The sequence below is a fragment of the Ictidomys tridecemlineatus genome, chromosome 6 (genome assembly GCF_052094955.1).
Source record: "Ictidomys tridecemlineatus isolate mIctTri1 chromosome 6, mIctTri1.hap1, whole genome shotgun sequence".
Lineage (NCBI taxonomy): Eukaryota > Metazoa > Chordata > Mammalia > Rodentia > Sciuridae > Ictidomys > Ictidomys tridecemlineatus.
The window spans coordinates 107,146,625-107,170,740 of record NC_135482.1 but is presented as its reverse complement, the minus strand read 5'-3'; the positions used below and the strand labels follow the sequence as shown (position 1 = coordinate 107,170,740).

Genomic DNA, 24,116 nt, shown 5'->3' with positions numbered 1-24,116 from the left:
TGAGACCACAGAGACCAGCAGGTCCACCCTGGATTTTATTTGGTAGGTAGTTACAGTAGTGTTATTGAGCTGGCTCATGTACATGCAGTCAGCTGGGGCCCAGGGTGGCTCTTTGCAAAGCTGAGGTGCAAGTTAAGGAAGCCAGGCAGGTCAGGGGTCCTTTCCACTTTCTCAAGCCTCCGCCTGAGTTCTCGTCAATTCTAGTCTCCCTGGCATGATTAGGAACATTATCAGAGAAACATCTAATAGGGGGCACATCTGGGCACTTATTCACTTTTCTGTAGATGCATTTACCCAACCACCCCAAAATTCGACTCTTGACCCGATATGAGACCTTTTAAACCAGGATTTCTTGCAGGAAAGCTGACTTGGAAACATGGGGAGGTAGGAGGAAGGAGCAATAAGAGGGACCCTGGGAAGCAGATTGGGTGTCTACAGTAAAGAACCCTTGAGCTAGGTACCTTGGGTCAGGAAGAAACCTGCACTGCAGGTCCTGCCCTTCTCCAGGAACCAAAAGCAAGGAACAGAGGCAAATTGCAACCCCTTGTTACCCTGCCCACCTTCTGGCAGTCTCTAGATAATGATCTAAGGAAATAAGCTTACATTTATAATTAGAGGATAATTTGGAAAATTTACACTATTTACAAGGGTCACCCTACAAGGAGCAGGGAAGGTGAGACTGCTGGGCACAGAATGAAAACGGTTTGGGGAAGTACTAACTCCTTTTTACCGTTACTTTTGCCATTCTCACCCTTCAGCTTATGGCAAGGAGAGTAGAGGAATCAGATTCTCTCAAGAAGCATAGGTGGCACAGAGACCAGTTACCCTACTGCTTGCAAAGGTCCCAGCAGCAGTTAAGGTGTGACTGCTGCCTTGGCATAATCAGGCTGGGGAGCTAAGAGGAGCAGCATGGTCCCTGCCTGCTGTCCTCACTCAGAGGGATTGGGGTACACTGAGCCTTGGGACTGCCCAGCCACATGAATGCCTGGAATGGTGGACAGCTTGAGCAGCAAGGCAAGGTCAAGTCCAGTCTCTACCGTAGTTCAGGAGTAAACTGAGACCAGGTGATGTTGTCAGAGCTCAATGGGTCCTCCTCCAGGCCAGGGAAGCTGATATCCAGCAGGATCTTGCTGAGGCTGTCATTCATCGTGTCCAGAACCAGACCTTCAGTCAGAGAACGATTGGCCGAAAGACTGGGAACCTGAAGCTCTGGAGAGCCTGGCTTGGGAACTTCCACATCAGAGGGGGAAGAGCTGCTAAAGGGGTCAGAGGCAAGATCAAAGGGTTCTGAATTGAGGAGCTCTCGGGGTGAGTCAAAGAGGGGAATGCTTTTCAGCGGCGTGGTGCTCAGATCCATCAGCCCCAGGGAGTCAGGCAGGGAGCCAAAGGCGCCCTGGGGGGTTCGTACTGGGCTGAAATCAAGACCCTCTGCTTTGGCTGGGGGTGTGAGCCTCCAGGATTCAGGGGTTTTGGGGAGGATAGATTTACTTGGTGTGGAGGAGATGGGCAGAGTCTCCTTAATGGGGGTCTTGAAAGGTCCTCCCTCCTCCTGGAGGCAGCTCAGGTGGGAGACAGGCTCTGCCAGGAGGGGGGCCTCAGTAGCTCGTCGGGATGTGCTGGGGCCCTCTGAGAAGACCAGCTCGGGCTCATCCAGACAGGGAGGCTGCAGATGCTGTTTCCTTCGAGACCGGCTCATCTCCCTCTTCTCCCTTCGTTTAATCACGAGCATTTCTGAGACACATCGGGCTGGGGACTTAAGCCCACTGTAGGACTTCTTGGGTCTTGGGGTAGGAGAGCAGGAGGAATCCTCCCAGGAGTGAGACAGCTCCTCTTTGAATGATGGGCAGGGGGAGGGCCACTCTTCTAAGGGAGGGCTCTCCACTTTGATGGGTCTTGCTAACTGTGGCATGTCCTCCCCATGCTGAGTTTCCTCTTCCTTGATGGACTGAATTGGAAGCAAAGGCAACAGCCCTTCTCCAAGCAAGGGTTTCTCCTCCTTCACTGGTCCCGCAGTAGGAAGAGGGGCTATGCCCTCATCAGCTAGTAGCAGCTGAAAGGGAAGCAGAGGCAAGGTAAAAGGGGTCACATTCAACCAGCTGCTACCAGGCTGGATATAGAACCATCACCAAACAAAGTGACATACTGGTACCGATCATCTTGTCATACTATTTAAAATTTTCTTTCCTTTTTTTTCCCTTTGTGTTGCTGGGGATGGAACCCAGGGCCTCATGCATGCTAGGTTAAGTACTCTACCACTGAAATATGCCATCAGCTCTCTTGTCTTTGTAAAATCTTAAAAGCTTTTAAATGTTTCACTTTTTTTTTTGTGTGTGGTGCTGGGGATTGAACCCAGGGCCTTGTGCATGCGAAGGAAGCATTCTACTAACTGAGCTATATTCCCAGTCCTTAAAAGCTTCTTTTATTTATTTTTAAATTCTAATTTTTATTTATAACAGCAGAATACATTACAATTCTTATTCATACAGATAGAGCACAATTTTTCATATCTCTGGTTTTATACAATTAAAAGCTTCTTTTAAATATGAGAATATAATATATATGATGAAGGTTGTAATTCCATTCTGGGGATAAAAGATGAATGAATTGGAATTGGGGGTCTAGCTTAGTGGTAGAGCACATAGAGCACATGCTCAGTAACAGAGGCTCTGAGTTCAATTCTTTTTTTTTTTTTAAAGAGAGAGAGAGGGAGAGAGATTTTTTTTAAAAAAATATTTATTTTTTAGTTTTCGGTAGACACAACATCTTTGTTTGTATGTGGTGCTGAGGATCGAACCCGGGCCGCACGCATGCCATGCGAGCGTGCTACCACTTGTGCCACATCCCCAGCCCTGAGTTCAATTCTTAACACCAAACAGGAGGGAAAAAAAGGTAAGAATATTTAATGTGGTACTGGCATAATTAGAATCCACCTCAGAGAAAATAAAATTGAATATATATTTTACACTGGGTACAAAGATTTCTTTGTGGTGTTGGAGATCAAACCCATTTATATAAAGATTTAAACATAAAAATTAAAATTTGAAAGTCATACAAATCTAGAAGACTACATGCACAATCTGAGGGTAGGGTGACCTGCTTAACCAAGACAGGAAGCCCAGAAGCTGCAAGAGAAGAAAGACATATTGATTACATACAATTTTACTGTGGCCAGAGAGACCATACACAGTTAGGAACCAAGCAGGAGAAGCAGAAAAATATCTTCAGCATAAACATATAAAAACAATATTTTACTAATAGAGCTCTCACAAATTAATAACAAGACCCTACAGAAAAATGGGCAATGTCCATTCCATAAATAAGCAATTCACTGAAGACAACTTCAAGTGACCAAATATAATGAGAAGGTGCTCAATCTTATGAATCAACAAGGAAACATAGCATTACACTGGCAAATATTGGTAACCTTTTTTTTTGGTGGTGGTGGTGCTGGTGGATCAAACCTAGGGCCTTGTTCCTGCTAGGCAAACACTCTACCACTGAGCTCCATTCCCAGCCCTGAGATTGGCAAATATTAAAAAGACTAATAATACCAATTGCCAGTGATTATATAGTTCTTATATTGCTGTTTGAAATATGAATCATCACAGGTTTTTGGAATACAATCTAGAAATATTTAGTAAAATTTAGAATACCTTCTCACTTAGCAATTTCATATCTGGGACTTTATCTCATAGACATAAAAGCACTAGTAAGAAAGATTGCTGCAAAGATATTTATCACATTATTGTTCATAGGGTAAAAACCCAGAAATAAGGGATGGGGTTGTGGCTCAGTGGCAGAGCACTTGCCTTACACATGTGAGGCACTGGGTTCGATCCTCAGCACCACATAAAAATAAATAAACAAAATAAAGATATTGTATCCTTGTATAACTAAAAAACATTTGGAAAAAAACAATAGCCCAGAAACAAAATATTTCCATAAAAAATATAAGAGTCAATAATCTGTGAATGTTATGCGGACATAAAAAGCAATAAATTAGAACTATACCAAGTACCTGGGAAGAACTTCTGTGACGTCTTTTTGTGTGTGTTTGGTACTGGTGAATGAACCCATGACCTTGTGGACAGAGTTGGCAAGTGCTCTATGCACTGAGCTACACCCCCAGTTCTCCATCTTCTTTTATCCTATTATATTTAAGACAATCTTGCTAAGTTGCCCAGAATAGCCTTGACCTTGTGATCCTCTTGCCTCAGTCTCCTCTGAATATTTAATATTATAAGCATGGGCCACTGTCTTTTTCTAACCCAATAAGATCTCATGGAAGCCAGGCACAGTGGCACCTGTATCCCAGTTACTTGGGAGTCTGAGGCAGGAGGATCACAAGTTCAAATTTAGCCTTGGCAATTTAGTAGAACTTTGTCTCAAAATAAGAAATAGAAAGGGCTGGGGGCTGGGGATGTAGCTCAAGCGGTAGCGCGCTCGCCTGGCATGCGTGCGGCCCGGGTTCGATCCTCAGCACCACATACAAACAAAGATGTTGTGTCCACCGATAACTAAAAAATAAATATTAAAATTCTTTCTCTCCTCCCTCTCTCTCTCTTTAAAAAAAAAAAGAAAAAAGAAAAAAAGAAAGGGCTGGGAATGTAGTCAGTGATAGAGTTCCTGGATTTACTATTCTGGGGATATAGCTCAGTGGTAGAGTGCTTGCCTGGCATGTGTGAGGCCCTGGGTTCTATCCCCAGTACCGCCAATGGCATAGTATGCCATACTATGAGCATGGGTAAAATATGGAAGACCTTGTACTAAACTGTCAATATGTGGGTCTTTTTCGATTAATTTATGTTTTTTTTTTTGTGGTATTGGGATTGAACTCATGTCCCATGGATACTTTGCTGCTGAGCTACATCCCTAGCTCTTTTTATTTTGAGATAGGGTCTCACTAAGTTGCTGAGGCTGGCTTAGAACTTGTGATCCTTTGACCTCATCCTCCTGAGTTGCTGTGATTATAGGCATGTACCACCATGCCTGGCAGCTCTTTGGCTTTCCCAGATCCACTTCTTCTAAGATTTGCCTCCCTTCTGGATTTTTCCCTAACTGCCCCAGCCCACCTGTCATAATCACCTTAAAAAAAAAAAAGAGGGAAAGAGAGAGAGAATTTTTTTTTTAAAGAGGAGAGAGAGAGAGAGAGAGAGAGAGAGAGAGAGAGAGAGAGAGAAAAGAATTTTTAATATTTATTATTTTTTAGTTTTCGGCGGACACAACATCTTTGTTGGTATGTGGTGCTGAGGATCGAACCCGGGCCTCACGCATGCCAGGCGAGCGCACTACCGCCTGAGCCACATTCCCAGCCCAAGAGAGAGAGAATTTTTAATATTTATTTTTTAGTTTTCGGCAGACACAACATCTTTGTTGGTATGTGGTGCTGAGGATCGAACCCGGGCTGCAAGCATGCCAGGCGAGTGCACTACCGCTTGAGCCACATCCCCAGCCCCTCATAATCACCTTTGTCTTCGTTGTTTTTTTTTTTTTTTAATATTTATTTTTTAGTTTTCGGCGGACACAATATCGTTGTTTGTACGTGGTGCTGAGGATGGAACCCGGGCCACACACATGCCAGGCGAGTGCGCTACCGCTTGAGCCACATCTCCTGCCCCTGTCTTCGTTGTTTTAAACTCATCAGGTAGTAATCGGCTTTTGATACTACTTATGTCATAATCTAAATTTCTTTTTAGCTCTTATTCAGTTTTCCTGTGTTTATGCCTTGACTACTCAACTAGATTTAGAATCTCAAGGAACACCCAGGAGGGACTGGAGCCTCTCTTCACAGAAAAGCAGAGGGCACTCACCTTGGGGGCAATGCGGACTCGCTTACTATGACGTGCAAGTTCGGAGCTCATGAGTGAAGCTGCCAGGGGCAGTGGCACCTTCACTGAGGGCTGCAGCACCAGTGAATGGTTCACGGGGAACTGGATGGGCACCAGGTATGAGCTGACCCGAGGAAGCAGAGGCTTCATCTTCCGCCCTAGGAGGAAACAGGAGTGATCAGGAAGAGAAGGGCGAGGGGTTCTCCCCTTCTCAGTACCAGGAGTTTTGCTGTCCTTCTCTGGGTTCAGATCCCTGTGAGGTGAAAACAGAATCTGGAGTCTGATTCCCTAAAGACCATACATGCCCCCAGAACAAGGCTTGGGCCTGAGGCCCACTTTCCTGTACTCACGTGCACCCAGTGGGAGTTCCGTTCTGATGGTCATATTCCTGCGGAGCTCAGGATTGGGTCGTTTCTGCTGCTGCATGTGGAAGATTGGAAAAGAAAGAAACCTAGGTTAATAAGGTAAAGGGCGATAGCAGAACCCCACAGGCTGTGCTGGTGCACTTGAGCTAACCAACAGCCCAGAAAGTAAAAGCCAATCTGAGGGAGGGATGCGGGTAAGCATAATATCTCAAGCCTTGTTTAGGGGACAGGTGGATGGCATAGGGTCATGTGATGGCAGGACAGTCCTACCACCTCACCCATGGGTCTTCACCACCCCCAGAGGATGCTAAAGCATATAGTTATCTTAGTAGTAAAGAGGTAAGGCAGAGGGAACAAACTGTCACCTGCAAGGCCTATGCCAGGCAATTGCAATGGCATGTTCTCCTGCTGTGCCCTGCTCTGTGTTGCTCAGTGCATCTTTGTGATGCTCATGGGAGGGTAAAGAGGAGTGGCAATAGCAGTCTCATGTTCCTCACTCCCAGATCCTCTGGGTGCTATGTGTGCTGGGCTGGCAGTCACACAGCCATAGAATCCCATCCCCATGTCTTTGCCCACTAAAGCCATGCTGAGCAGTGAAAGGAAAACAAGGCCAAGCCCCGAGCCAGAGGAAAAGAATCTTACTGATTCCAAGTGCTGGGGCGATTGTGGAGACCCTGGGTCCAGTGGCTGGTGGCGGCCAAGCATTGTGGGAGAGAAATGAGATGAAGTTACCACCAACGTGGTCAATCTGACCAGACTGGGAAAAAAACCTACTCCTGATGGATGCCGAGGGACACCCTGAACAACTGTCCCTCCCAGAATGGTTACAGCTACCCACAGCCTTATGGGCACTCAGGTCCCCAAACAATAGCATCTTTCTGAAAAGATGTTCTGATGGCTCAGCTTCTAGTCTCTAGCCTAAAGAAGGGTGTTTTTAGAGCAACCTTCCCAGACTTTCTCTGTAAGAATCACCTGAGATGCTTGTGAAAAATACAAATTTCTGGGTCCATTCCAGATCCACTGAACCAGGAACTCCGATAGGCTCCTGATTTTAGAACAATACGGCCTGGAGAGCTGTAGTGTAACAAGTGTCCCAGGAAATTCTTATTCACAGGGGAATTAGGGAAGCACCGCTCTAGGAAGTCCTCTATGTTGGATCAGAACAGTCTTCTCATGCCCCAGTCCACAAAAGTGCATTATTTGGTTATTTGTCAACTCTACTTATTTCAGCAAGTTGTTAATTGGCTGGCTGGCTCCTAACTCTCCGACCAAATGAGAACATCATGAGGAGAGTCTGTCCCTCTTGAGATGTCCGCTATGACCTCCAATACTGATCCTATTTAGAAGAAAGGAGGATACTCACCTTAAACACCTGGTCCAACGTCAAGTAGCGATTGGCACTGGGGTGAATGGTCCAAAAGGAGACCTTGCCATTGGCAGATGTCTCCCGAACAAACATGTCATGGAGGGAAAGGTTGTGGCGAATGGAATTCTGAAATGAGAGGAAGGAGACCCGTTATCAGCTAATTTAGCTTCAAAAACATCATCTTTGAAGCCAGTGGGAGTGTATCCCACGTGCTTAGCACAGGCTTTGTCCAGGCTCCCTGTAACATTGCCTGTTAGCAACTCTCTTCCTGACACTGCACACTTAACAATCTCAGCTGTTTGTCCTTCTGTTCCATGGGGATAAAGCCTGGTGCCACTCCTTGGGATGGTAACAAAGAAAAGACCTGGCTTGCCCCCAGGCTCATCGCCTTGGGACCGAAGCTTCCCCCTCTCTTCCAGCTCTCTATCATGGCACAGGATCTGGGTGAAAAGGAGAACCCTTTGCAGAACTTCACATCTGCAAATTCTGCCTGCCACTACATCTGTGTGGGGAGAGGAAGTCAATCTGAGCCAGGCAGCCAATGTGTTTTTCAGAGATCCTACTGCAGTAGGAGAAATGAGCAGACTGTCTTTTGCACGTCAATAAAGATCTAAAGGTATTGGGAGTATGAAAGAAAAAAATAACTTTTCAGGCTGGTCATGGTGACACATGCCTATAATCCCAGTGGCCTGAGAGGCTAAGGCAGAAGGACTTCAAATTCAAGGCCAGCCTCATCAACTTAGTGAGACCCTCTGCAACTTAGTGAGACCCTGTTTCAACATAAAAAATAAAAAGGGATAGGAATGTGGCTCAGTGATTAAGCACCTCTGAGTTCAATCCTTGGTACCAAAACCAATAAAAATTTTTTAGATATTGGGAAACTGGTTTTGGGATTCAGGGATATATCACTCTGGGAATCAAATATGATCTAAGATTTGATGTCCATAGCCAGGGCCTCTATGTGGCACTGGGTAGGCAAAGTTTCACAGTTAGGACAGTCTACACTGGGGCCAAATGCAGAATCAGCAAAGAGGCAGCCACCTGCTGGTTCCAGTAGAAGTCTGATAACCCTTTCAGGCAAATCTATTTTGTTGTTGTTTTTATGTGGAACTGAGAATTGAACTCGGGGCCTAGTGCATGCTGGGCAAGAGCTCTACCTCTAAATTATATCCCCAGCCCAACAAATCCCATTTCTACCCAAAAGGTAAAAAAAGTTTTCAGCGAAATATAAAAAAGGAGTTGGGCACAGTGACACACACTTGTAATTTCACTGACTTGGGAGGCTGAGGCAGGAGGATTGCAAGTTAAAAGGCAGCCTCAGCAATTTAGAAAGATCCTGTCTCAAAATAAAAAATAAAAAGGGCTGGGGGTATAGCTTAGTGGTAAAGCACCCTTGGGTTCAATGCCTAGTAATAAATAAATAAATAAATAAATAAATAAATAAATAAAGTTTAATGCACACACGTGCTTGTGTGCAAACAAGGAAAGACCTGGTAGAGCTAGGGTTATAGTTCAGTGGAAGAGCACTTGCCTAGCATATGTGAGGCCCTAGGTTCAATCCTCAGCACTAAAAAAAAAAAAAAAAAACCAAAAAAACAAAAAACCACACCCTGGAGAGCTAGGAAGGCAAAGACTGTGAAATAGCAATTAATAGGGAAACAGATAAGGAGAAAGAAAGAAACTAGGAATTTTTATTTATTATATATCTGTGTATGTGTGTATATACACACACAAATATATAAATATATGTATATTTTTAGTTGTAGATAGACATAATACCTTTATTTTATTTTTATGTGGTGCTGAGGATGGAACCCAGTGCCTCACATGTGCCAGGTAAGCACTCTTAACACTGAGCCACATCCCCAACCCGAACCCCAAAACTAGGAATTTAAGTTAATTAAGAGTGTGAAGTTAAGAGTTCTACTGTGGGGAAAATGAAACAAAACAGGGACAGACCATCTTTATCTTAGAATTAAATACCTCTCTAAAAACTTGACTTGTAACTTTGAACCTGTGAACTGTAAATGGTATGTGACATTACCGGAGATCAATCTTGTGAATCTCAGTGTTCTGATTCTTTTTTATTAAGATATTTTCATAAGGGGCTGGGAATATAGCTCAGTTGATAAAGTGCTTGCTTTGCATGCATAAGGCCCTGAGTTCAACCCCTACCACCACCACCACCACACACACACACACACACACACACACACACACACACACACAAATCTTTTCATAAAATTACTTCACTACTCCAGCTGCAGGTACTGTTCAGTGTGGCACAAAGGTAGGCTTGGGTACTACACTGAAGTCTCTCTGTAAACCTCATGTGGTAACCAAGGAAGTCGTTATAGGGATCTTGTTGATATCTTTTATTTTGAGGCAGGGTCTCACTAAGTTGTTGAGGTTGGCTTTGAACTTGCAATCCTCTGGCATCACCTCCTGAGTTACTGGGTATAAAGGCATGCATCTCTGTGCCTGTCATTGATGATTTTGCTTAGATTCAGTGGGATCAGTTACAATCCAAAGACACATCTGTTTATAGTTCTAGCATCCTTTGCACTTAATGTCTGACCCAGAGGGCTAGATACAAAGTGCAGTACAACAGCAGAAACCATCTGTCAGGCTTGGGCCATAGTGACTTTGACTTTAGTGGTTATGGGATATGTTACCTTCCAGCCTGGCTTGGCAATATGCTTAAAATAGGGGAAGTGGTCCTCAATCCAAGTATAGATGTCCTTCAAGGTCATGCGCTTCCTCTCAGTGCTGTTGATGGCAAACTGTATCATGGCCATGTAAGAGTAAGGCGGTCGCTGAGACACAGAGTCCTGCCAGGATGTTGATGTTCCTGAGGGCTCTTCCATCTGAGGAATGTGAGAAGTCAAAAGGAAAGAGAAGAGGGAATGACAAAGAGAGTTCACAAGAACTTCTCCAACCAGAGCCCCTTGAGAACATCCTCTAGAGGAACCTTTTCCCATAGAGATATCCTAGAATCCCACTCATTTGAGACTGCTGTTCCACAGTGGCATAAATTTTAGGATTAGGATCTTCAATGACCTAGCCTAGATTGTAGTGAGTGAGGAACTACTTCTCTGATGTCATTCATTTTGTTGAAGATATTGTTCAATATTAAGAGGAAGTTCATTCTCTCCTAGTTGAAAATATTCAGAGCTGGGTTATAGACTATGAGATTTTATTGTACTAATCTATGACCATTTTTTAGACTTGTAGTCAACTCTGATATGCTGTGAATAACCCATCTTGTTCCAATGTTTGTGAAAAACATTCTCATGAACATGGGACAGATAAATGTCTTCAAAGCATACATCTGGCTAAATCTTGGACAAAGACCTGATCATTTGCTTTTTAAAAATTAAGATCGGGCTGGGGATTTAGCTCAGGTGGTAGAGTGCTTGCCTCCCATGCACAAAGCCATGAGTCCAATCACCAGCAACAACAACAAAAAATTAAGATAGAACTTTATAAAGTACAATTGAATATTTAAGTATATGATTCAATTAATATTTACTAAGGAGGGCTGGGGTGGTGGCTCAGCAGTAGAGCACTTGCCTAGCACGTGTGAGGCGCTGGGTTCCATCCTCAGCACCACATAAAAATACTTTCTAATGTATACATTCATGCAATTTGGGGGGGCAGTATTGGCGATTGAACTCAGGGGCACTCAACCACTGAGCCACATCTCCAGCTCTATTTTGTATTTTATTTAGAGACAGGGTCTCACTGAGTTGCTTAGCACCTTGCTTTTGCTGAGGCTGGCTTTGAACTCACGATCCTCCTGCCTCAGCATCCTGAGCTGCTGGGATTACAAGCGTGCACTACCATGGCCAGCTTCATGTAAATTTTCACTTTTAATGAATGAATGAATGATTAAAGGGTATATACTAAAGAATCTAAATGTGTGATATTGGTGACTATGAACAAAATAAAAACAGACTACATAACTGATAAATAAATTTTCATTGCTGGAAAAGTATTTAAAATTCACCCCTAGTTCACTTTATTTTCTATTAATATTACAGAATATCTTCCAACAAATAAGATGTCATACTCAAGCCAGGCATGGTGGTACACACTGTAATCTCAGTGACTCAGGAGGCTGAGGCAGGAGGATAGCAAGTTGAGGCCACCTCAGCGCATTAGTAAAGCCCTAAGCAACTTAGTGAGATCTGTCTGAAAAAAAAAAGGGGGTGGGGTGGGTGGGGATGTAGCTCAGTGGTAAAGCACCCCTGGGTGCAATCCCCAGTACCAAAAAAAAAAAAAAAAAGCTATAGTCAATTTATATAGCTGTGTTCTTACTTAAAGTTCAAATAGCTTCCCAAAGTAAGACTATTACTCATTTCTTGAATATCTAGAAGGGTAGAATACTAAACCCAGTGCTCAGAGTCTGCCCTCAAGGAAGTTTCACAGATGGGGAGAAAAAGAACTCAGGTAGAAAGTAGCTCAAAAGTTATACAGAAGAGCACTGAGTGCTTTTACTAGAACTTGGAAATTCTGTTCCAGCAAGCCACTTGATCCATTTTTCCTCTTAGAAATTCCCTGCATTGGCTCTGATTTTCCTAATGAATGACAGAATGGTTTACCTTAACCTGACTCTGCTCCGGGTGACAATTCTCTTTTTCCTCCATCTCTTGCTTGATGCTACAGGAGCCCAGTCCATCAGAACTCATCTTTTCAAGCCACTGGATGTTGGTTAAGCTGTTGTCCAGGGGGCAGCCTGTTGTGTCACCACCAGCTAGAGGGAAAACAATTCAAGACCCCACTTAGCTGCCTGATCCAATAGGATCAGCTGCTTATCCCAATAGGCCCATCAGTATTGGTGGTTAGGGAATCACTCTTCTACCCTTAGGGACAAGAGAACACACAGTAAATCTCCCATAGCTCTAAGTTACTCTAATCCAAAATGGGTTTCAGGAGAAATTCAAGAGCATAGTTCAAATTGCATTTCAGTATGAGCCACACTAAACCTTAGTCATCAGTTGTAGCAACCTTACAAATGAGTTCCTTAATATCTACACAACTTTTCTTTCTCATACTTTAGTTTGCTCCTTTACAATGAAGAAAGATTTAATTCCTTACAAGTTCAATGGAAAGAATAAACCAAAATAATAAATCATTTCCCAAAATTGAGAAGGCAATAAAAATGCTAAGTTATGATTATAACTCTCTTGACAGTACCAGAGAATCTGTATCAAGATTTAAGGATGAAAAAGTCAAGACTTTCCCTGGGTTCAGCCTATCTGTTGAGGGCATCAACATGGCTGACTCGCCACTAGAGAGGAAACGCCAGTCTCCTCATCCCTTTGCCTTGCAGACCACATACCACAGTTCTCCAGTCTCTGCCCCAGAGTGGGTCCAGGTGGTCTAAGAACATTTGCATCCCTAGTGGCAGGCTTTGGTCCCAATATTTCTGTAATAACTTCTGTCCTCTTGGAATCATTGCTGGTCTGGGGTTGAGGCTGACGTCCTGAAGGGTGAGTTGAGGCTCCCCCACAGCTGATAAGGATGAATTTGTTGGGCCCACTGCTGCCACTCTCCTTTCCTTTGGCAGTCAATGCTGTGATGATGCTTTGGATATCAGCATTGTTGGGGATGGCCACCACCTGCGTGTTGGGCATGGTAGGGTGGTTAATAATCTTGATCCCAGTTGGAAACTTGCAAGCGTTGGACTCGGCCACCTCTTTGGAGGCCTGTGCTTGACTAGGCTCCTCTTGGGCAGGGGGTTTCTTAGGTTCCTCCTCTGGTGTGTCACGTGGGGCATCTTGAACAGGAAGAGGCAGCCTCCGTCTTTTGAGAATCAGTGGCCGCCGGGGGCTGGTTTTCATTATTAATCTGTGCTTTCACTCTCCATTGAGAATCACAAGAATGGACCCTACAAGGTACAAGGAACAGCAGGACATAAAGAGATTGTTAAGCTGAGAAGGGGTTCTCTCACAGAAAGGTGTTCCTCTGCACATATGGTCAAGAACATAAGCCTAAAGGCCTTTATAAAAACCTCAGACAATAAGGAGATAAACCCTACTGGCCAAAGAAAGCTACAACTGTAGCAAGTAATTCAAGGTGGTTGGGGGAGACAGATTGGACTGGAGATAGTCAAATGTCTCCTGGAAATGTCTCCTGGAAGCTTAAGAATGACTACAAGAATGAGTGAGACAGCTGCAAAAATGTTGAAAACTATTATTGCCATTTATAATACAGATAGATTACTTATAGTGGCTATAGGGATGGAAATGGAAAATGCTGAAATAGGAAAACATGATAATTAGAAGCCCGAACAAAACTCTGATCCAATAACTTATTCTTAGTAAAGCCTTTGTACAAATATGTGTATGTATTAGATAAAGCCCTTGTATAAATGTGTGTGTATATATTTGTGTACATAGACACACAAATACATATTTGCTTCCTTATTGTTCTAGAAATATAACCCAGAAATGCTCTACCACTGGGCTATGGCTCCAACCCTTTTCATTTTTCATTTCAACAGAATCTCACTAAATTGCCTTGGTTGGCCTCAAACTGTGGTTCTCCTATCTCAGCCTCTGAGTAGCTGAGATTATATTTTTATGTCAATTTACTTAGTAAATGATAACAATCAATGCCTACAGAATCAGGAGATAAAGGTAGATTGTAGTATGCCACATCACTGGAGAAATCATCTCCCAGTTCACAAAACTTCTTTATTCAAAAAGCCCATGATAAAGTAATACAGATTTTGCACTGCACAACTCTATTGGGTACAATTTACTTCACAGGAGTCTTGATTTTTTTTTTTTTTTTTTTGTAGTGCTGGGGATGGAGCCCAGGGTCTTTATGAATGCTAAGTAAATACTCTCACAGATCCCTACTCTATCACTGATCCCCAACCCCAGCCCTCTTGCATTACTTTTTTTTTTTTTTTTTTTTTAAGTTTTGGTACTGGGGATTGAACACATGGTCACTTTACCATTGAACTATATCCACAGACCTTTTCATGTTCAGATAGGATCTTGCTAAATTGCTTAGAGCTTTGATAAATTGCTGATTGGCCTTGAACTTGTGATCCGCCTACCTCAGTTTCCTAAGTCGTTGAGATTATAGGTGTGTGCCACCGTGCTCATCTCTTGTATTAATTTTTAAAAACTGTATTTTTTCACAATTTGCAAAAGAGCTATATAGTGACACTGTAGTATTTCCATATACCCAACCCCACCCAGTAATGGGGTTTGAATCCAGGGGCTCTTTACTACTGAACTATCCCCCCATACCTTTTTATTTTGAAACAGGTTTTAATTTTTCCAGGTTGAACTTGGAATCCTCCTGCCTCAATCTGCTGGGATTATAGGTATGTGCTCATACAATGCCCAGCTGTTTTTGCATATAATACCTTTGTTTTGTTTTATTTTGGGGGGTGGTGCTGAGGATTGAACCCAGGGCCTTGTGCATGCAAGGCAAGCACTCTACCAACTGAACTATATCCTGAGCTCCACCATATTTTAACTTTGTAAGAATGCTACTTTACTATTTAATTTCTCTTCCAGAACCAAGACTATAACTATCTCTGGACTTCTAGATTGTGCTATGATTAATACGCTAAGGTGGTTCTGAAATGCTAAGAAATCTTATCTTTAAAAAGGGGGGGGTTATTTTGATTTTTATAGATATGCAAACTATTCTACCATTAAGTACAATCCTAGCATTATATTTTGAGGTCCTTTGAGAGACAGAGGAATTCCATGACCCTTTTGAGGACACCTTCTATGCCTATAAGAATGAGTGCACTTTTTTGACATTTACCATCTGCTTAGAGTTCTCAGGCCTTCCCCACCCTGTCATCTTCCTTCCCTCTATATTTCAGTTTTCTCTACTTTCAAAACTCAATTTTAATTCTGCCTCATATCCCTCCAGGCCCACTCACCTCAATAGATAAGCACTGTTCCCTTTTTTCCACAGAGTGAGTCTTAATTTTCTCTTCAACTCCTTTAACCTGCCTCTTCCTAATAATGCCAACACTTTATAGCGTCACTCCTTTGCTCCAATCCCCATTCTGAACAGGGAAACCTTGCTACACTCTCAAGAATCCTGCAAAAGCAGAGGGTGGAGGCAGTGTTGCCAAATGGTGAGAACACCCGGGCGCAGGGGAGCGTGTGTGTGCGTGTGTGTGATGGTCTTTTACTCAAAGCATAACCAGCTCAGTTTTCATCCCAGCCCCAGTCCCCTACTCAGAGAGTAGGCCACTTCTGGAGCCATGGGCAGGGTGCAGAAGTCAAACTTGCAGGGAAGCCCAAGGGGTGCATGGAGAAACAAGCGAGATGGCCAAGGCCAGAAGATTGGATGCAGAAAAAAAAATACATATATATACATTTGCATATATATATATATATATATATATATTGCACCCTCGCCCAGACCCCCTTCCCGAGTGGCCCCAAACCTCCGCTCGCGTCCCGCGTCCCGCAGCTGGACGCCATGAACTCACGAAGGACCTTCCGAAGCGGCGCCCGAGCCCTTCTCCCCGCTCCGCCAGGGCAGGGCCCGGGATCCATGCCTGCGCCCCGCTCACCTCCAGATCCCAGGGCCGCCGCCTGTGGCTTCTCCAACCTGGGGCCGGGCCAGGGCCCGGAAACGGACTCGCGCCAGGCCGGCCGGGTCCCGGCGGTGCGGGAGGGGTGGGAACCCCGGGGGAGCCTGGGAGGGGAGGGGGTCCCGGGCCGGGGCCGGGGGTGGGGTCCGGCACCGGAGCTTTCAGTTTGTTCCGCTGTTTGAAATTGGCGCCGGCGGAGCGTTGCGATCACGTGACGGAGCGTCGCCAATCGGCGCCGACGTGTCTCCGCGTTCCGGTTCGAACGCTCAGCGCAGAGAGGAGCGGCGGCCGCGGCCCCGCCGGGCGGGTAAGGCGGCTGGCGGCTCGTGGGGCGGCGGCGGCCGGGGCCTGGCAGCCGGGGGAGGGCGAGCCGAGGGCAGTGCGAAGACGCGGGGGCATGGCGGGACCCCGGACTGGCGCCCTCCGTCTGCTCGGCCCCCCTCACGCGCGTTCGCCTTTTCCCGCCAGGCGACGCTGCCCTGGCTCCCCTCCGGCTTTGCTCACCGTCTTTAAAGGTCTGAGTTAGTCTGTTTGCATCCCGCGTTGATCGCACTCGGCCTACATCCAGTTAGAGGGTCGGGTTCCCCCGACCGCGGGCGGCCTGCCGTCCTGTTCCAGGGCGGGTCTCCAACCCACACGCGCGCACTCCCCGGGAGCCCTGGCTCAGCGCGGCGTCTTCGCGTCTTCTCCGCGGATCTCTCTTCCCCCTCTGAAGCCAAACCTTTACAAGGACTAGTGCATATTCAAATTTTGTCGAGCAGCTGCTGTGTGCCAGGCACTTCTAGAGCCTGAAAATACAACCACAGACGAGGTCCTTTCCTTCCCCCGAGCATTGTCACAGAGCAGACATTGTCCAAGAACCAAATAAACATATACGTAATTATAGCTGTAAAGTGACAAAGTAGGTCAGTGATATTTTGATTTTTTTCTTTCTATTTTCCGTATCGGGGATTGAACCCAGGGACACTTTACCACTGAACGACATCACCAGCCCTTTTATTTATTTGTTTGTTTATTTTAAAAATTTGAGACGGTCTCACTAAGTTGCTGCGTCTGGCCCCGAACTTGTGGTTTTGGCCTCAGTCCCAAACTCAGTGGATGGGATGATAGGCCCGACCCCCACCGCCTTTATTTATTTATTTTTTAGGGGGTGGGGCCGGGAGATGGGGGACCAGGCCTCCTATTTTGTCCAGGTTGGTTTTGAACTCCTGGCCTCAGGTGATTCTCCTGCCTATTATTTATGATGAGATCTTACCTTAGGACAGGGAAGGCTTTTCTGATGAACTGAGGCTTCCTGTAAAAGTGAGTGCCTTCTACGAAGAAGGGAGGGAAAGTCTCTAAGTAGTTGGAATTATGTGTGCTCTAGCTGCCAGTCTGTAGGAGGCATGCTGAGCACAGAGATTGAAGTGAAGGTGAGAGGTTTGAGCTAAGACACTTGAATGGGTGTGGTGCCAGTCAGAGGAGGCAGAGCCTTAGCCAGTTTCTTGAACATGTCAGAGTTCTACCTTGGAGTCTTTGCATTTACTCTTCTCTTAACCTGGAATTTTTGCTCCTGTCCTTCCATTACCTGTTTTTTTCTCCTTTCTTCACTCAGGTCAGGTAGGCCTTCCCTGACAAACCTGTCGATAAAAGCATAAAGCCATTGAAACCCCTTGTTGTGTTTGGTTTTTCTTCACTTATCAACTAGAATGTAAGTCCTTTGAGAGTGGAGATGTTATGCCTTTTTCTTTCTTTATATCTCTCTCCACTGCTTTGTCATTTAAGTCACAGTGTATAATTTTTTATTGTTGATCAAATGAATAAATAGTATAGTACTGTATAGTAGAACCATTCTGCCCTATTGTGTGGCTTTCCAGTGTGCTCAGCCGCAACTCCCATTTCATTCTCTACCTACTGTATTCACACTTGTCTGTCCCACCATTCCACAGGAAAGGCTCTTAGTAAAGTTCATGGGTTACTAGATCCAATGGACACAGTATCTGCGGACCTTGCCTCTGTGTGTCAGCCTCCCCTCTCCACTGACAGCCTGGATTTAGGCCCCCATCACTTAGATGACACAGTAACCTCTTAACAGGTCTTCACACTTCCAAAGTAATTGTTCTCCTTTTATACTGTGGCCAGGATAATCTGTATAAAGTACACAAATAAATTTTTAAAAATTAGGATGTTTATGGAACAATTTGAAAATTTGAATACTTCCTGGTTATTTTACAATATTAAGGAATCTGTATTTGATTTATTTAGTTATGTAAATGGGAATGATATAATGATTCACAATATATGTTCTTCAACATAGTGTAGGGGTGGGGTTAATCAGAGCCTGGTCAGGTCAGGGTTGGTCATGGATTGATGGTGGTTGGAGCTGTGTGATGAGTACATGGGGCGCATTATATTATTCAGTCTACTTTTATTTATATTTGAAATTATCTGGGATGAAAAAATAAGAAAAGCCAAATATGATCATATTCCTTTGCTTGAAAATACTCAACTACTGAGGCTCAAGTCCAAATCCTATGGTTTCACATGGTTTTTCTACCTGACATTGACAACATGTCTAGCCTCATTTCTTACCCTTTCTTTTCATACTCTGTACCCACCCACACTGAGTTTATAATTCCCGAATTACCAAGATGGGCTTTGTATATGCTGTTCCTCAGGCTGGAAAACGCTCCCTGCCTTTTGCTTCTCCAAGCCATTCCATTCATAGGTCAGGAATATCCTTGTCCAGAAAGCCTCTCATGAAGCAAATGGTAACATTATATTGAAATATATTGTACTGTTTGTGTTGAAAATGTCTGTTCTCTGCTGGACTTTCAGTTCCTTTTATTTTTTGCAGTGCTAGGGATGGAATCCAATCTCCATGCATGCTTGGCAAGCAGTCTACCACTAAGCTACTGTCCAACTCTGAGCTCTTTTTAAGATAGGAACCTCTGTATTGCTCCAAGAGTTTGGCATTTAATAAGTGATTGTTGAATAAATATTCATTTTTTTATATTCCCAGCGTCCAGTATGGCAGTTAACATGAGCTCAATAAATATTTATTGAATAAGCCTTGTTGGATATGAAAACTGTGTTTTTGCTTGGTGGTATATGTATTAGTATTAGAAGCTGTGGTTGTTGGGTGCAGTGGTACCTGCCTATAATCCCAGTGACTTGAGGGACTGAGGCCGGAGGATCACAAGTTCAAAGCCAGTCTTAGCAACTTAGTGAGTCCCAAAGCAATTTAGCAAGAATCTGAATCAAAATTAAAAAAAAAAATAAATGGCTATGCTTGGGCTGGGAATGTAGCTCAGTGATAGAGTGCTTGCCTTGAACGCATGAGGCCCTGGGTTTGATCCTCAGCACCACATGAAAATAAATAAATAAAAATAAAGATATTGTGTCCATCTAAAACTTTAAAAAAAAAAAAATAAAAGAAAAAAAGGCTGTGCTCCTCACAATCTTTTGAAGTCAAGGTGGTAGTTTGTGGTTGAATTGACTGGCAGGGTATCAGGAAGAGCTGGGAAGTCATCTGAATTGTTTTCTCGAAGCTTTTGTTTCTTCTCTGCAGGCATGGGTTTGAATTGGAACCTACTCCACAACCCAAAGGCAGCCAGCATCATGTGGTTACTAACTGCCCTTCATTCACCTATTGATGCCTCCCAAAAGAAGACGCGGCCAATCTTCCCTCAAAGCTCAGCTGTTATTCCACCAGCAGCCACTGGAGGGCCCTAAACATCACTATGGAGCTCCACAGAGGCCCATCACCCACACTCGACAGGTGCCCAGCAAGCCTATAGACCACAGCACTATCACTTCTTGGGTAGGGGATCCTTACTTTGATTTTTATGGTTAGGCTTTTTAGAATGTCAACTTTTAATTGTTGGGCATGGTGGCACACAGCTGTAATCCCAGCAACTAGGGAGGCTGAGGAAGGAGGATTGCAAGTTGGAGGCCAGTCTCAGCAACTTAGCAAGGCCCTAAGCAACTTAGTGAGATCCTGTCTCAAAATAAAAAGATCTGAGTATGTTACTCAGTGATTAAGTGCCTCGGGTTCAGTCCCAAGTACCAAAAAAACAAAGAGAGGAAAAAAAAAAAAAAAAAAGTATGTCAACTCTTCTTGAACCAGGGCTTCCAAAGAATAAGGTCCATGAAAGCAATGTATGCTTTCCTGTGGTCAGCCATCTTCCCTGGTATATCTTCTTTTCTTAGGTCAGACCCAGGTATGGAATTGGAGTCTTTACTACCACATTCTTCTGCAAAAGTTTGGTGTTAAAGTTTCATTTCCTAGTAAGTAGGTGAGAAACCAGACCATTGGCAGACAAATAAAAAATGAGACTGTTCCCTGAACTTCATGTCAAAGATAGAGTATTTAGCTAAGTACTCTGTCCACTGTTTAATGGATTGAAGCTTGACAAAAAAAAAAAAAAAAAAATCACCCAAAATGGCACATATCATATTTGCCTTAGTGAGGCTGGGGATGTAACTCTGTGGTAGAGGGTTTGCTTAGTATTCACAAGGCCCTAGATTCAATTCCCAGCACAAAAAAGGAGGTAGGGTAGTGGGTGGAGATCCAGGAAGAAAATATAGCTACTATATAACAGAAATAGTATAGTAAAAAGGCCAAGAGCATATGCTGTGCTTAACAGTGCTTAATAAATATAACTTGATCAGAACAGCTTGGAAGAAGCATATTACTTCATTATTATAGAAGCAACTTACAGTTTAAAATTCTGTGGATGAGAATGAACACTTACGGAGTACTCATTGTGTGCCAGGTCCTATGTTAGTTACTTTCTGTATATGTCTCGTGCTCTATTCTTGCAGTCTGGCATTTATTTACTTAAGGCCTTCTGTGTGTCAGGCACTTTGCAAGATGTTGGGAAGTCAGTGGTGAAAAAGATTACTGGTTGTTGCCTCATGATTTTTGTTTTGTTTTGTTTTTTCTTTTTTAATTTTTTAGGTGTAGTTGGACACAACACAAATGCCTTTATTTTTATGTGGTGCTGAGGATGGAAACCGGGTCCCACCCCTGCTAGGCGAGAGCGCTCTACCGCTGAACCACAATCCCGGCCCTGTTTTGTTTTCTTTTTGTTTTTGAACTAGGCATTAAACCCATGCCTTGAGCATGCTAAGTATGTGCTCTATCCCAATCCTGCCCTCATGAAGTTTAAAGACAGTTAAACATTTGTAGCTATATGATGTGATAAAGTGAAAGAAGCATTGTCCTCTCTCTTATATAGGAGGAAACTGAAACCAGAGAGATTGAATAACTTGCCCAAAGCTCATATTCTATTATTATTGTTGTTGTTGTTACCATTATTAGTATTATTACATATTTTTGTGGTGCTGGGGATTGAACCCAGGGCCTCATGCATGCTAGGTATAGCACACTACCACTGAGCCCATACCCTTGACCCCTTTATCTATTATTATTGTCTTACTAGATAACTATTTTTGTTCTGTGTCCATTACTATAGTGGGACCGCATTTAGGGTTCTGCTCTTTGGATGTCATTTTCTTGGCCTAGTTGGTTCACTTTTTTTTTTGATCCTTAGGTAACACCTCAGTTTGACACAACAATAGAAAGCTGTTTCCCAGCCCACCAGAAACATCGTCACCAAGACCAAGCAAGACATTCAAGCCGAAAATCTACCTGCAAGTTTCCATGTCTAACCTTTGAGAGTCCACAGCTGTCTTCCAGTTCAGAGACACTGGGGATCCCCTTAGTAAAGGGGTGCCCCAATCAATCAGGAAAGGACATTTCCAGAAAACCCTTAATTCCAGTGCTCAGTCCCCAAAGCTGTGGGGAACTGTCAGCAAATGTATTTCAGAACTTTCCTTATGTGTTCATTCCGCCTGATATCCAGACCCCAGAGTCATCATCTGTGAAGGAGAACTCCTTTTTCCCAGATCAGAGGGAAAACAGCCTTGTAAGCTGTGTCCTTCAAACTAGTACTCCTACCAGCCCAGAACCTGGACCTATTCTGGTTAAAGACACCCCTGAAGAGAAGTATGGGATAAAGGTCACATGGAGGAGACGAAGGCACCTGTTGACTTACCTCAAGGAGAGAGGGAAGCTGAACAGTAGCCAGTTCCTTGTAAAAAGCTGACTGGATTTCTTGGACATCATGTTCTCTCATCATAGTCTCAGAAATTGCTAATTTTCATGAAGTTGATAAAGTCATTTTTTCTGGTTTATAACAGACTTTATTGAAAGAATAAAATAGAAATAGTGCCAAAAGAAAAAATATTTTAACTAGAGCCCTAGCAAGGGAATTCAATTCCCAGATTTAAAATATTTCATAAACAGTTGAATTTAGTGTCATGAACTATTCACTTCATATTTTTCTTTTATTGTTTAAAATTTGTAAATATCTTGCATTAACTGTTTAAAATGTATGTAAATAAAGGGCAACAGAAGGTTCTTAGAGAACTTTGCTTCTGTTAGTATTGTGGTAATGTTGCCTATCCACAAAAGGTTTTATTTCTTTTAACTACTATTCTTTAATCCTTTATCTCATTTAAATTAATTAATTCCACTCCCCCCCCCTCCAGTGCTGGGATTTTTTTTCTTCCTGCTAGGTCAGCACTGTACAACTCCAGCCCAGTCCACATTTTTTGAGTACTAACTCTGAGGTTCAGTGGCAGCTTCCTCCTTGACTTAATGGATGGAAAAAAGTCAAAGGAAACTCAAACTTTTTATGGTTGACTACCACCTCTCCAACTTTGGCTCATCTGAAAAGGCAAGATAAAATGGAGCAAGCCTTGTTTTCATGAATACAATGGGATGAAGGGGTCACAGACTATAGTCACTTAGGATTTTTGTTTCCAACTGAAAGAAATTGTAAAATTAAATAGGGTGGAAAAATGGTTTCTTAAGCTAAGGATTTAAACTGAGGTAAATAAATATGGAAAGTTTTCAAAGAATACTGTTTATGGTAATTAATGCAGAAGGACTGCCCAAAGAAATGTCTCAGCCATCATTTTACTCATACAAATGTGATCTCATTCAACCCCATCATTTAGCCTTTACATAAGCCTACTCTGTCAGGTTTTGCTTATTTTATAGATGGGAATTTAAAGCATAGAAAATGAACCACAAGGGTTGGGGATGTGCTTCAGTTGTAGAGCACTTGCCTGGAAAGCTGAGACCCTGGGACCCATCCCCCATTTGGGTGGCGGGGGAGAGGACAACAAAGAAATGAACCATGTTCAGTGTCACCCAGTGAGTGCAATGCTGTGTTCTCCAAAGTTCTCCTTAACAAATTAACTTCTGGATTCAAAATGAATGTGCAAACTTTAACCTCAGAATGCTAGTAGTCTATGTGTAAGTAACTTTCGTTAGGAAGTTCTGTGGGGGCTATAATGCTAATGCTATGTTGGTAACGAATGATGGTTGGGTATGTGATTTATTAGAAACAAGAGTATAAGTTTACCAAGTTTAGATAGTGGCTCTCTTGGATAACGATGTTTGAAATGTTTGAAGAAGATCCACAGGCAGTAGAGAGGTAGATGGATTCTCTGGTGTGTTTTCAGAGCAGGTTTGGGGATGATCAAGAAGTTTGGGCTGTAGTAGTAGGAGGCTGAAAGAGTGTTGTGCAGTGAAGGCACAGGCGTGGTTCCAGGAAGGCCTCTGGTATCAAGGAAAGGACCGGACTACGGAGAAGCTGGCTGTAGAGGTTTTGTGAATGGAGACCTACAGACTCCTGGAAGCACTCTGGGTGGTCTTGGTACACCGCTGGGGTGCGGGAAGCCGCTACGTGTGGCGGTATTGGGGGATGGGCTCCTCCCACTGAGCCGCTCCTCAGCAAGCCGGAGCAAAGGCAACCGAGATCACAGACTTCTGCCCTCGGTCGCGGCCCCCTGCCCGGCGGGGCTCTCCAGGGGACCAAGCCCAGGCGCGTCATCCCCGCCCCTGCGCAGGCGCCTTTAACTCCCGCGCTCCTCCCGCCCCCTAGAAACCCTCCCGCATCGCCGGCTGGCACCAATAG

At 43.9% G+C, this 24,116-nt stretch overlaps 2 protein-coding genes across 7 annotated transcripts; one reads left to right on the top strand and one right to left on the bottom strand.

The window, feature by feature from the left end:
* Positions 1 to 16: 16 nt before the first annotated feature.
* On the bottom strand, positions 17 to 17,002 carry Foxm1 (forkhead box M1). Of its 4 annotated transcripts, none has more exons than XM_005333995.4 (9): positions 16,648 to 17,002; positions 12,904 to 13,452; positions 12,164 to 12,315; positions 10,235 to 10,426; positions 7,557 to 7,685; positions 6,836 to 6,880; positions 6,179 to 6,248; positions 5,811 to 5,986; positions 17 to 2,050 (listed from the first exon to the last, which is right to left on the bottom strand). In XM_005333995.4, exons 2-9 carry the CDS (start codon positions 13,403 to 13,405, stop codon positions 1,034 to 1,036), a joined length of 2,283 nt encoding a protein of 760 aa, XP_005334052.1. In that variant the 5' UTR covers positions 13,406 to 13,452; positions 16,648 to 17,002; the 3' UTR covers positions 17 to 1,033. The 4 variants fall into 4 exon arrangements, with proteins under 4 accessions (XP_005334052.1, XP_077871530.1, XP_077871531.1 ...); XM_078015404.1 differs by lacking the exon at positions 16,648 to 17,002 and adding an exon at positions 16,123 to 16,497; XM_078015406.1 differs by lacking the exons at positions 17 to 2,050; positions 16,648 to 17,002 and adding exons at positions 2,880 to 3,122; positions 16,123 to 16,497.
* On the top strand, positions 16,343 to 23,052 carry Rhno1 (RAD9-HUS1-RAD1 interacting nuclear orphan 1). 3 transcript variants are annotated; one of them, XM_078015408.1, is made up of 3 exons: positions 16,343 to 16,450; positions 19,694 to 19,903; positions 21,681 to 23,052. In XM_078015408.1, the coding sequence occupies exons 2-3, from the start codon at positions 19,778 to 19,780 to the stop codon at positions 22,233 to 22,235; spliced, it is 681 nt and encodes a 226-aa protein (XP_077871534.1). In that variant the 5' UTR covers positions 16,343 to 16,450; positions 19,694 to 19,777; the 3' UTR covers positions 22,236 to 23,052. The 3 variants fall into 3 exon arrangements, with proteins under 3 accessions (XP_077871534.1, XP_077871533.1, XP_005334055.2); XM_078015407.1 differs by having other exon boundaries at positions 16,344 to 16,450; positions 19,694 to 19,945; XM_005333998.5 differs by lacking the exon at positions 16,343 to 16,450 and adding an exon at positions 16,527 to 16,658 and having other exon boundaries at positions 19,694 to 19,945.
* Positions 23,053 to 24,116: the final 1,064 nt, after the last annotated feature.